Raw genomic sequence first — 13,063 nt, 5'->3', positions numbered from 1 at the left:
AGGTTTAATGTCCGGAGAGTGATTTTAATTTGATTAAAATTTGACTTATTTCTGGACCATAACACAAAGACTGACAGGGTCTACACTATTCCCATATACCTCTAGCTGTATGCTTGGGCTAGTTGTCCTGCTGGACGTGGAACATCTTTAAGGATTGCCACGTATTTAGCTCCATCCATCTTCCTATCAACTCTGATAAGTTCCAGTGTCCTTGCTGAAGAAAAGGATCCCCACAGGATTACGCCGCCACCACCACCAGACATTTTCTGATCAGCTGTGGCTCCATTACAAAACTTGGAGCAAACTTTAAAATTGATTTTTAGCGTCAGTTTTCCATAAATGTGACATGCACAGCTACTCTGTGAGAAAATCTGTGCTGTTAACAGACCTGAGCTCTTATCACTTGGCTGCTTCTCTGGACGATGCTCTAGTTGTCAGCTCTGTCAGTTAGGAAAACTTGTTTGGAATTCGGTTTTATGACCCAGTCCTATTTTATAACCTAACCCTGTCTCAACAGCTTCCTCCCTGACCTTCCTGCTGATCCTCAGTCTTCATGAGGCTCTTCATTCGTTCACCAACATTCAGTAACGAACTTCAAAGACACCCAGGTGAAAATAGACACATGTGAACTTCGATTATTAATTAGGAGGCACCCGAAGGTAGTTCTTCAGCCAGGATTTAATACTGGGGTATCAGAGTAAAGGGGGCTACATACTGCACGCTAAATATTTTATACACGTCCCTTTTTTCCTCTTTACAGCTTGTGTCGGCCTATCACACAGAATCCCTGCAAAATACAATGAGGTTTGTGGTTGTTATGGGACAAACTGTGAACAAAACGTAGGAAAACTTATGCGAGGTACCCCTGCAGCGGAGAAGCAGAAGCGGTTTGCGTAGAGTATTTCTAAAGAAGCAGCGACTTAGGCTACGTTCACACTGCAAGAGACCCAATTCAGATTTTTTTGCCCATATGCGACCTGGATCTGATCTTTTTATGACAGTCTGAAAAGCACAGATCAGATTTTTCCAAATGCAACCCAGGCCGCTTGGATATGTGGTCCTGAATCCGATACGTATCTGACTTTTTCAAATGCGACCTGTGTCTGTACGAACAGGTCTGTTCATCACTGATAATCGACAAACGTCACTAATCTGCGTCCTGCTATGCAGAAGCGGGAAGAAAAACGACACTTTTGGACAGCAATGAGGAGAGCAGTCAGTGGAGAAAAAGCTCCAGTTAAAAATGAAATTAAAGATCGCAAAATGAACGCCAGCATTATAATCCATGTTGAGGACGTCATCGCGTCTTCAACTGCGCATGCGGGACACTTAAGGTGTATGAATTCAGTTCACACAGGAGATCACATACAAGTCGCATATATTTGGAAATATGAACGACTACGCAAAAAAAAAAAAAAAAAATAAATCAGATTTCACAAAAAAAATCAGAACTGAGCATTAAGGGCTGCAGTGTGAACGTAGCCTTAGTCAATTTGTTGACACAGATCGCTGAACTTGAACAAACTACTCATAATTGCTTTTGCAGAGCCTCAGTTGAAAAGATGGCAAGCGTCTTGGTAAGAAACTGACGTGAGAAGAGCTTAGAAAGACGGAGTCAGGACTCACCAGGCCCATTGCTGATGCTGCAGTCCTCTCTGACGGGGGGATCATGTCTGACGTGAGATTAGAGGGAGGGTCGACGCCTTTAGTCACCTTCTGTTGGATGAAATGCATGGCCAGTGCAAACTGCTCTGGGGTCAGCTTGCCTGTCTGTTTTGTGTCAGCGAGTCCCCTGTGGAAAGGAAGAAAGTTTTTCCCCTTAAAAGAGAAAAACGCTGCTAATCTTTTATGAGAATTAATACCAGCATAACTCAAGTGATTAGGACGGTGCTTAAGATGAACAAACTGCAGGATTAATTCTATTCAAAAGGCCGTGATATTGTGTGCAATTAATAAGGTGATGGAGGGGTGTCTGAAAATATAGGTAGACGCTATATCTAAATCCTGCTAAAAAGGGGACAACAGCACCACCTGCTGTTTGGTCTGCACCTGGAGTCAGTATGAGTAGCAAGGGATTATGGGCAACCCACAGAGCAACAGCTTCATGGCATCGAGGTAACGTAGCTATGAATGTCTGGACGAATAATATCAACAAACTCCTGAAAGAGTACAAAACTTAATTTGACTGTATTTTGTCTTCAATATTGGTGGCTTTATATTATTTTTTGCCATATTTTCAGCTATTTCAGCAGGCTCCCTGCTACATGTAATTGACGGTGGCGCCCCGCCACGCCAAAATAAAAGCCGCCACACCTTCAGAATTATTATTTTTTTTAAATATATGTCAAAACAATGTAAAGCATATGAGCTATACAGCACCATTTCTATGCTGGTGACATTCAGCTCTATAGTTATTTTAAGCCAACTGAATATTTTTAGTTGTCCTGCTTGATAAACTGTGTTGATGATATTAAACAGTGGCTCTGTGACAACTAATTGCAGGTAAACGCTGATAAGACGGAAACACGAATCATTGCACCTGAGAACCATTTAACAGAAATTAAGAAATGTCTGGTTGTATTGGCCTCTTCTGTCAAATCAAACCTCAGAAAACGTGGCATAATGTTTGATTCTGCCATGTCACTAGAGTGTCATTTATGCAGATTAACCAGCTAAGAAATATTTCTAAGCTTCGAACTTTGGTGTCAAAGGCTGAATTAGAGATGATTATTCATGCTTTTATTTCATGTTCTCTTGACTATTTTAACAGCCTTTTTATATGTTTGAATAAGAAAGATCTTCTGATGTTAGTGCAGAATGCTGCTTTTAGAGCTGTGGCCCCCAGACTGTGGAATGTGTTGCCTTTATCTTTACGCTGTCTTGACTTTATTTTGAAAAACCAACCTTGCCTGCTGATTCCAGCGATGCTGCAAAGCTGCTAGTGGCTACTGTGCTGTGCTGCTCTCAGGAGGGAAGGAAAACTAGAGACGACAGTCCAGTGTTGTCTATTTAGCTTCTTAGTTGCTATATTTAGCAATTTTTCAGACCCCACAAGCGACTTTCTTTGAAAAAGCGACTAGCAACAAGTTTAGTGACTTTTTCCTGTGTTACGGACAACTTTACGTGAAAGTTGCCATTAACACAGAAAAGATTTACTGAGAATTTGCACATTCCTACTTCCCTCAGCGCTGTCTCGCAGGCACACCACCGCTGCTGCTGCCTGGTCCTGAAAGCCTCGCATGCAGTCAGAGCAAAGCAGCGGTGGGACCCACAGCAAAATTAATCATACATGCACAAAATGCTGTAGTAAACATGAGCGGGTAATAAACATGAAGTAAGTTTTTAAAGCAATAATTTTTAAAGTAGTCCATTTTGTCTTTGAAACTGTTGCACTAAAATTATTCCCTGAATTCGATTCACCTTCAATCACGCATACACCTTATTCACTTTGTGTGCCTCTGATAACTGCCTTTTTTGTACAATTTGTTTTATGTAGTGTGGATTCAGGTAATGTATTAAAATTCCTAAATCATGTCATCAAGGTCATTTATTGCTCCAAACAAATGTAATCACTTTTTTGTCTTTGAAAAAGCTTCTTATTCCTACAGCCTGGGTAACAAATGCACAAACAAATATGCAAATCAGACAATGACGCCATCTACCACCCTGCCAAAAAAACAAAACAAAAAAAAAACACCACCACAGTTTAGAAAAATCCTAGAGAAAACCCTGTTTAGGTCTCTGTATTTTATTGTTGATGAGGTTCATGGTTAGCTCAAAGAAACATGCCGTCTGTGCTGTAAGGGCAGGAAGTGAACATTTTAGTTTCATCGTTTGTTTTGATTTAAAATGTATACTTTTTTTATTTTTTTATTGTGGAACAGCTTTTAGTGGCTTTTCCTTTGTAATTTTTTCCAAGGGGTATAAAATGATTTCTTAGCTGTTGTCCATTTGGTCAGACGCAGACATGTTTATCTTGTGGGAACGCACAGCAAGGGGTAGAGTAAATGTGGATTTGACCCCCACTGTATGAACACACTTAAATTAACGTTCTACACTTCTTTAGTGCGAGACTATGCTACCAAAGTAAAATATTACTTTATTTTACGGCCTCTTGAACATCTTTACCAGGGAGCACTTACAAATGTATGTGTTTACGTGCCACAAAACTGTGTAAGGTAAAATTTGACATCCTTGAGAAGCAAATATGCAGCTACTCTGTACCTTATGCAGATAATACAACACTTTTCACTTTGATACCGTTTTTTTTTTTGCAATTCCTTTCAACGTGGAAATGGCATCTAAATTTGAAATGCATTTCGGTGTGTAGTTTTTTTTTTTCTTAAGCCACTGCAAACATCTGAAAAAAAAAAAAACCTTTTACATTGAACTGAGCGGTGGTCTCACCATATCTGCGCCAGCATTGTCTGGGAGAGGTTGGACTGCATGAAGATCTCGATGATCTCTGTGCCTGAGATGAAGCCGTCGCCATCAGTGTCTGTTGTCTTGAAAAGCTCCTTGTATTTCTCTCTGTCGGCCACCGGTACCACCCAATTCACCGCAGCCTGGTGGGAACAAAAGACAACAAAAACTATGAAAACATGCTCTTAATCTTCAGCTAGGACCGTACGGTAACATATGCTCAGTTTGCCCATGCAACGTGCACTGATTTATAGCACCCTGTAAAAGGATTTAAAACCCCTTGAAATTTTTCCGTTGCTTTGTTGACCGGACAGCTATTAGTCAGGCGCTAATACAGAGGAGTAACAAGAAGAACGCTAACCACAGGAAGTCCTGTTTACAGTGACAATCCACACGAGGGACACAGCAAACACGTGGAAGAAGGTAGAATGGTCAGATAAGGCCAAAATTCTACTTTTTGGGATTTTCCCTCAGCAGCATCAAGTCTACAGTTTAATTGAATAGACTGTCTATGGCACGACCAGAAAAGTGATATTTGTGGAGGTTTACTCAAGTGAAAACATTGAAGTTTGTGGCTGTATGTGAAAAAAAGTGCAAACATTCAAAGGGTACTTTTGTTAGGCTTTTTATGTTGTTTTTAATTCAACTCAAAACTGGACCAATTTTTCATATCCTATAAGCAAAAACTAGAATCACAAACTAGCAATAGGCTACTACATAAAGGACAGTGTCTCACAGTGTCTTTACACTTCAGTTTGTTTGTAGGATGTAAATTTAATTAAGAAAGAGGAAAAAAAACATCCAATAAGACAGAAGATGGTTTGGTAGGTTTGAAGCCCTCTGTAGCCAAAGTCTATTTGTCCAAAAGTGTTTATTTGAAGTTATATTTCAACGTCAGGTGTATCTAGACTGAAAGATTTAAAACTGTTTACGACGGTGATATCACCGTCAAACATTTTTTAGGATTCTAACCTCACAACCTATCCTAATCATTATTACACATGTTTGTGACGAATCATCTCCAGTTCGATAAAAACCTGCCAGTACAACTACATTTACTTTCATTTAATGTAGTTCCTTTCAAGGAAACCCGTTTCTCTAAAAGTCACGGGTGAAAAAAATCCCTGCAGGAGAAACAAACTGTCCCTCATACAATGCCCTCAACAATGTGGTAAAACAAGTCTTACTGTTAGCAACAGTAAGGTTAATACATGACACACTAGTCCCTCCACGGTCAGAACCTGTAACACTTACTCAGGGAGGAGCCAATAGGATAATAAGGAAGATTTTTCCAACTGAATCAAGTTTTTGCCTAAGCTTAGCTGAACAAACCAATGCATCGAGTAAAGCATCAATTTAAACCCAATTTATCCACATATGAAAAGCAAAAATAAATAATGTCCAAATATAGGGAGCAAAATTAGGTACAAGTCAAGAGCAGACTTTTCATGTCTAAACTCTTTAATTGTTCTTTAGAAAGACCCAATGTAAAGCTTTCAGATATAGATAGATAGATAGATAGATAGATAGATAGATAGATAGATAGATAGATAGATAGATAGATAGATAGATAGATAGATAGATAGATAGATAGATAGATAGATAGATAGATAGATAGATAGATAGATAGATAGATAGATAGATAGATAGATAGATAGATAGATAGATAGATAGATAGATAGATAATTCTCTTTGAATTATCAGTTCAAGTGTTTCTGATGCACTAAGAATGATAAGACTGATACACAAACAAGCTAACGTACCGCTGGAGCGGATGCTGGGCTGGATTTAAAGGAGTGTTTTGGAGACAGGTTGACAGCACTGGGGTTGAGGGGAGTAATGCCACCCATGGCAGAAGCAGCGCTCGCCACAGGAGGAGTGGCGCTTCTCAACGAAGGAGAGCTCCGCAGAGTCTCTTTGAGAGCAGCCGGACCGGATCCGAGGCCGGACAAGGCGGGCAGCACGGCCACGGCGCCTGGAAGCGCAGGCGCAGATTTCTTTCTTTTGGAAGGTGGGATAAGAGAAGAAGGTAGGCTGCTTGGGACAGGCTCCTTCTCCATGGTACGGTATACCAGATGCATAGCCTGGAACATGGTAAACATAAACATCATTACAAATTTATACATGTTAAAGGGAACTGTGGAAGATCCAAAAGACCCAGGCATACCACTATGAATTCTTCTTTGTCCAAATGTCCATCTTTGTCCACATCACTAAGGTCCCAAATCTATTGTTAAACAAAAAAAAAATGCTCAAGATCTGATTGCTTTGAAACTTTAAACAACCACACAGCGCTATTTACTGCGTATAATACCTTTCCCAACACATCCAGAGGTAGCTTGGAGTTTATCAAAACAGGTCGGACCTTGTCACCGGAGAGGAGACCATTCACAGGGGACAGACTTTCAAAAATTGCCTCGAATTTCCCTTTTTCATCAGGCTAGAGGAGAATATAAAAGCATTTAGATGACAAACGTTTTCATTCATTCTTTTTGAGAGTATTCTCAAAGGTCTGTTTTGGCTCACCCTAATTGCCCAGTCAGATGCTGTTGATGATGCAGTTAATAACGGGCTGGCAGTGTCTCTCTGTAAAAGATGAAATATAAGATAAGAAGCGTAGAATTATCCATTTCAATAGGAGGAAAAAAAACTGTAAGAGCTTTAAGATTTGGGAGCTTACTGGTTTGAAGATACATAAAGGTTTTGAAAAGTCGTAGCTTATAAACTGCTATATGTTTTAGCCTAGGTTTCTAGAGCCCTTTTATAGGATGTCAGAGAAAGTGACAGAATGATCTGAGTTTGTTTCCAGTTGTTGTATAGACTAATAGACTATCACCTGCTGCTTTGCACTAGCTACCACGCTTTTTCCTCTTAAAAAAAAATACAAATTCAGTTGTCCAGAAACACTTTGTGTCACCAGCAGTCATTGCCATGCCACCAATCACTTTGGTTAAAGTAGCTCTGGCTTAAACTACAGCTGACAAGCTACAAGCAGAATGTCTCCCGAGCAGACTACCCTAGTAATAACCAGCTAATAACTATAATACAGTAAAAATATGACACAGGAATTATTAAACCTTGTGGTTATCAGTTTACCCATTTGTAATAAAAGCAATTTCATCATGTTATAGGGTTTTCTTTACAGTTTTTTCTTTTATTCAAATACTGTGACATCCTGAATCAGTCGTTATTATAATGTGATAATCTCATACCGGCCCAATGCTTATTTACTTTTTAGAGACAATAAAGTCCACAGATGTTTGTTTTTTTATCCTCCCACCGAGCGCAGAAGTATTTTTCCCATTCAATTCAAAGACAACACTGCTAAAGTTTTACACTCACAAATTTTGGTGCAGGTACATTCTTGTTGAGGCTGTTAAGGCTGATATCATTTCCACCCTGCGCTGACGCCACCAGTCTCAGGGCGATGAAGAAACCCTACAAAGTGGGAAATAAGCAAATATTTTCTGCACACATCAGCATTCTACAAGCAACATTACGGGAAGAATCGAGACTTACCCTCTTATCCAAATAGCCTTTTCTATCAGAATCTGCCAAATCCCATATCTAAAAGTAAGAAAAATAAAATAGATGGTTAGATAGAATTTATCGAGTACATTTTGGGTAAAGACATAGATAAGTTCATGACCCACTTTTCCAAGCGTGCTGTCTGATAATCCAGACTTTTTAAGAAACTGAGCAGCATCGCCTGCAGATATTTTGCCTGTGTTTGCTGGATCAAGCTGTAAAAAAAAAAAAAACATTAAAACAAATCAAAAATCCACAACTGTTTTCATTACCTAATGTCAGATTGCTGATTTAACTTGGTGACCATCAAAAGTGGGACAGGGAAACTCTTACCTGTCTGTAATAATGTTCATAGGCTGCATTTCCATTTGACAACTGAACAAAAACAAAAAGGATAACACATAAAGGTGTCAACGGTCAAACAGGAGCTATAACATCTACAGATGTTCAAAATATACAAGGTGCGTATTACAAAGTCAGCAAAAATATTGAACACGTAATTAGGTAGAAATAAATGAGTATTAGAAAACAGCTTTACTTTACATTTAGTTACGTTTAATTTTCGACCAAGCGTACACTTTACCCCCCTCAACTGTACCTAGCTAACTATGTTTACTCAGTGGATAACGAAAACTCGCCAATTCGGTTTAACTGACACGTACTTAACACAGCTCATGACGTCATGATGAGAAAAGCGAACACAATAAAACGTCCCTGACCCTTAACATTCACGGCCATTAAACATTTAACACTTTTTTTTATCTTGTTTGACGTTGTTACCTGACTGAGAGTCATGAGCGCCGCCATATTTCCTGGTGTGTTCAGTGAACGCGCACCGCGCACACGCCCATGAGGGGCACGAGCTGCTTCAGGACACCAGAGGGGGGCGCACTTCCGGGAACGTGACGTCATCCACATAGCGGAAGGGTGGAAGGCAAAGCAGGTGTAACGAGGGGGCTTTCTTCGGCTGATGAAATAGACCACTACCCACTATAACAAGCCAGTTTAGGTCCACGTCAACTCTAAATGCTGACGTGTCTTTGAATACTGTGAATCTAGGGTGCTTTACAACACTGTAAGAAAAATATGTTAATGCAAGTAGGTCTCTAATCCACAGTTTCTTTATCGATACAGTTCTAAAGGTTTATTTCACTGTTTTGTTAAATAACGTGGCCCATATTTGACCACTGCTAGGTTAAATTCCAAAAAATACTACAGGTATAATTGGACTATGTTAAAAAAAAAAATAATTTCTAATACTAGTATAAAAACATCAATGTTTCTTTTAAGGTCTTAATATTTCTAACAATTTACATAATCAAAAGGTTTTTCTCAGAATGGACTTTATCACAGGATTGAGTCTGCGTTAGGTTATCTGTGGGGACGGGGATGCTGATAGGGGGCTTACCTGGGGTGGCATTCATGCAACAACTGCCACTGAATAAAACAAATAACACTGATTATCTCGTTGTCATGGGACGTAATATTAGGCAGAAAATTAACATTTCGTCCTCAACGTTGATGTGAAGATGGAAACATGGGCAAGCTGAAGGATTTTAATTTGTTTGACTGAGGGAATTTATGGGTAGACACAAAATGAGAGCACCTTCAAAGATGCTGCTCTTGTGGCGTACTCCTTGTCTACAGAAGTCAGCGTGTAAGTGGTTTCAGGAAGGAACATGGGTGATGGGGCGAGGAAACAAAACTTGGCTCGTGTTTTTCTGTCCTACAGACAAGCTTTTGTAGCTCGACAAAGTGCAGGTAATGGGTGCATGCAACAATAACCTTTAATTATAACCCATATGAATCAATGAAATCATCTGAAAACTGCATTTTAGTGTAACAAAAGAGAAGAAATCTATACAGAAAATAATAACAGACACATTAAGTTTAAAGTCTGCTGACAAAAGCCTTCCTTAAACCAGATTTTTACACAACTTTAAATATGTTTATCAACCATTTACAAATGTAACAAGATAGATGACAATGGAAGTACAATATGCTAATGTGCAAAAAAAAAAAAAGGCACAAAGATCAGTGATTCAGAATCATTTTTATTTGCCAATTTTCATCTGTGGGTACAATCAAACATATTGCAATTGTTTTTAAAAGATTTGTTTCTGACTGTGTTTCTGGAATATCTCTGCTTATAAGGGGCTAGGAAGTCCCCTTCATTCTTCCCCTTCTCAACAGAAAGAACTCGAATATGGACATACTAGGACGCTCTATCCTTCATAAATATAAAGGTTCAGGTCAAAGAATGAGGGGAGAAATGGGATGCAGCTGCCTGGTGACTTTCTTCTGTTAAGTTGTCCCTAGATTTGTGAGCTGCAGTTTCATTTTGGCGACTATTTGGCCGTTCCCGACTATAAATACTCGTTCCAATACTATAAATATGTCTCCGTCCCTATCGAGAAAACTTGATTGTCAGACTGTACAAAAACAAATATATCAAATTGCAAATGTGTCTATTTAGAGCTAGAACTATTTAAAATTGAAAGTAAAATCTGAAAAGCATGTCTGTGCAGGTGAATATTTTTGAAATGGAGCTTATTATGAAATGCAGGGTAACATTTTGACATGACCTAAAATGGGACACCTACAATATTTCCATTTCTAAATATCATACTTTTCCAGAATCAAAGTTTCTAGATTTTTTCCACATATGGCTGCAATGACATAGATATATTGTCTGTTTATACTCCCCCGACTAACAAGGAAGGCAAGACAAGTTTATTTGTAAAGCGCATTTCAGTAACAAGGCAATTCAAAGTGTACATGAACAGTAAGAAAAGAAAACATCACATAAGAAAGCACATTGCAGTTGAATACTAACAGACTGTCCTTAAATGTTGGTAAAAAATATACACAAAAGGCTTTGTATATATTGTACAAGTCATTGATTGTACCATGTCTGACTTATTGTTTGGAAGTGTGTAGTGCCTGTAAAACATATATGGATTCTATCTGGCGCTTACAGAAAAGAGCTGTGAGAATTATTAGTGGAAGTGGATATAGGGATCATACAAATCCCCTATATATACAGTAAAATGTATTGAAAAATAATGAGTTGGTTGAAATTTGTATTTTAAAATGTATGTATAAAGCCCATAAGAAAATGTTGCCAAACAGCATTGCAACCAGATTTATTAAAAGGGAAAGTAAATATAATTTTAAAGGAACTGAGCTCCTCAAATAAATATATAATAGATGTAGAACTTAATAAATAAAAATGTATTAGTTTGTGGAACGATCTTGACAGGGAGGTGAAGCACTCTAATTGTTTTTTTTTGTTGTTGTTGTTTATAAAAGAAATTTGAAAATTAGTGTTAGTGTTATATTACTGATTAAGATACTGTTTTATGTGTCTTGGTGTTTTGGGTGGGTATCCTCCGTGTGTTACCTAGGTACCTCTGAGTTGATGATTTCTATTTTTGCTTTTTGTGATTAGGGGCAAACATTATTAGTTTATACTCCCTTTAACTCCTTTTCATTCATAATTGTATTTCTTTTTACCTTCTGTCAAGGATTGTTGTTTCTTTTTTTATGACTAAAATCAAAAATTAAATGGAAAATGAGAAAAGGTTGGAGGTTTAGCTCTGAGTTCATCATTACACCCTGATTTGGGGTCTGATCAGTGGTAACCAGCTAATGCAGCTGAAGCTGTGTGCTGACTTTTGATCACTCCGTTGGTTCTAAAAATTACTATTTCAGTTTTGTTTTTATTCAACTGTAGAAAATCTTCCCTGATCATTATGAAGAAGGTGTTTATTTGTTGAAACACAGCTTTTTCAATAATCCTTTTAATAAAAGGGAAGTTTGAGATGGCCTGTAGTTCTGCAGTGGTAGTTTGTCCAAATTGTTCTTTTTCAACAGTGGTTTGATAGCATTTGTTTTTAAGAACTGGGGCAAAACACCTGACAGAAGGGCCATGTTTATTATTATAAATCAGACACTATGACAGGCAAAACTTTCTTAAAGAAAGCTGTAGGTAGAACATCAAGGCAGCAGGAGGAGGAACTTATTTGCTGTACGATTTCTTCTAAGCTTTTGTAATTTTGTGGCAGAATTGTGACATTATGTCAAAATCAGTTCTAGTTGGAGACAGCTTTGGTACTGAACGTGATATAGGTGTCCAGACTGCCCCTGTAATATTCTGGATGTTCTGGCCCTGGTGGAGGGGAGCTCAGATGCCACAGTGACAGGAAGACACAGGAAATAACAGCGCTGAAGCTGGCTTCCGAGACAAATTTTGAGATCTGGATAAAATTAGGACTCAATAATTCAGGTTTATATAACAATCCTTCAAAGTTTAGCTTGTGATCAACAATCTCTTTATTTTTAGAAAACTCAAAAGAAAAAAAAAGAATTTCAATGCCAGTAAAAAAAAAAGAAAAAAATTATATTTGAAGAACCTTATGGCTTAGTTTTAGACTCTGAAGTTTGGATCCAAGGGCTAAACAAATCCAAAACAACAAAAAACTAAATAACATAATTGTGAAATTGTCCTTTTTGAAATCTTAAAATATCTTTTTGTAACTCAAAAATCAACCACTTGGACAAGCTCCTGTGTTAAGATATGAAAGCACAAAAGGTTGTTTAAATATGAATGAATGGCAGCAGCGCCTCCTCTTCCAGAAATTATTTTACCTGTTAGATACAAGTCTGGAGACTCGAACTGTTTTCCATCTTCACTTTTTTATTTTTCCATACTTACACAGACTTTCTTTTTAAATCAAATTCCATATGTTTCAAGGCTGGGTATAAACCCTGGTATAAATAGTAATTAAAGGACAGAAGCACCCACACACCCTGTATAAAGCACAAATTGCTATTTGCAAATAATTTAAGACTCTTTAAGGTATTTTTTTAAACACCTTAGTGGTTCCTTAAAAATTAGGCTAAACCGTAACAAATTGCGCCTCAGAGGATTGTGGACATGAGCAGACAAACAGCATGACAACAAAGAAACACAGTAACATACAAAGAATGGCACAACTGAAACCTACCAAGACCCAATAAACCGTTTCTGTGGTGAAGCATGGCGGTGGCAGCATCATGCTGTGGGGAACATTTTATTCAGCAGAGCAGGCAAAACTGGCGAGAGCTGATT

The 13,063-nt window shown here is 38.3% G+C and overlaps 1 protein-coding gene across 5 annotated transcripts in view; it reads right to left on the bottom strand.

Moving 5' to 3' along the window:
* The window catches only part of LOC105931008 (epidermal growth factor receptor substrate 15-like 1), a 31,015-nt gene extending 22,187 nt beyond the window's left edge, over positions 1–8,828 (bottom strand). For all 5 annotated transcript variants that reach the window (XR_004931239.1, XM_036138421.1, XM_036138422.1 and 2 more), the window contains exons 1-11: positions 8,731–8,828; positions 8,284–8,325; positions 8,076–8,165; positions 7,942–7,989; positions 7,765–7,860; positions 6,949–7,008; positions 6,737–6,862; positions 6,590–6,649; positions 6,186–6,506; positions 4,408–4,565; positions 1,627–1,792 (exon numbers count right to left, since the gene is read on the bottom strand). Coding sequence is in view for 4 of the 5 variants with exons in the window: in XM_036138421.1 (XP_035994314.1) it covers positions 1,627–1,792; positions 4,408–4,565; positions 6,186–6,506; positions 6,590–6,649; positions 6,737–6,862; positions 6,949–7,008; positions 7,765–7,860; positions 7,942–7,989; positions 8,076–8,165; positions 8,284–8,325; positions 8,731–8,757 (1,194 nt within the window). In the remaining variant the exon portion in view is untranslated. The remainder of the gene's footprint in view (positions 1–1,626; positions 1,793–4,407; positions 4,566–6,185; positions 6,507–6,589; positions 6,650–6,736; positions 6,863–6,948; positions 7,009–7,764; positions 7,861–7,941; positions 7,990–8,075; positions 8,166–8,283; positions 8,326–8,730) is intronic.
* Positions 8,829–13,063: the final 4,235 nt, after the last annotated feature.

Source organism: Fundulus heteroclitus, chromosome 6 (genome assembly GCF_011125445.2).
Source record: "Fundulus heteroclitus isolate FHET01 chromosome 6, MU-UCD_Fhet_4.1, whole genome shotgun sequence".
Lineage (NCBI taxonomy): Eukaryota > Metazoa > Chordata > Actinopteri > Cyprinodontiformes > Fundulidae > Fundulus > Fundulus heteroclitus.
The sequence above is the reverse complement of the archived record's forward strand: the minus strand, read 5'-3'. Positions and strand labels throughout refer to the sequence as shown.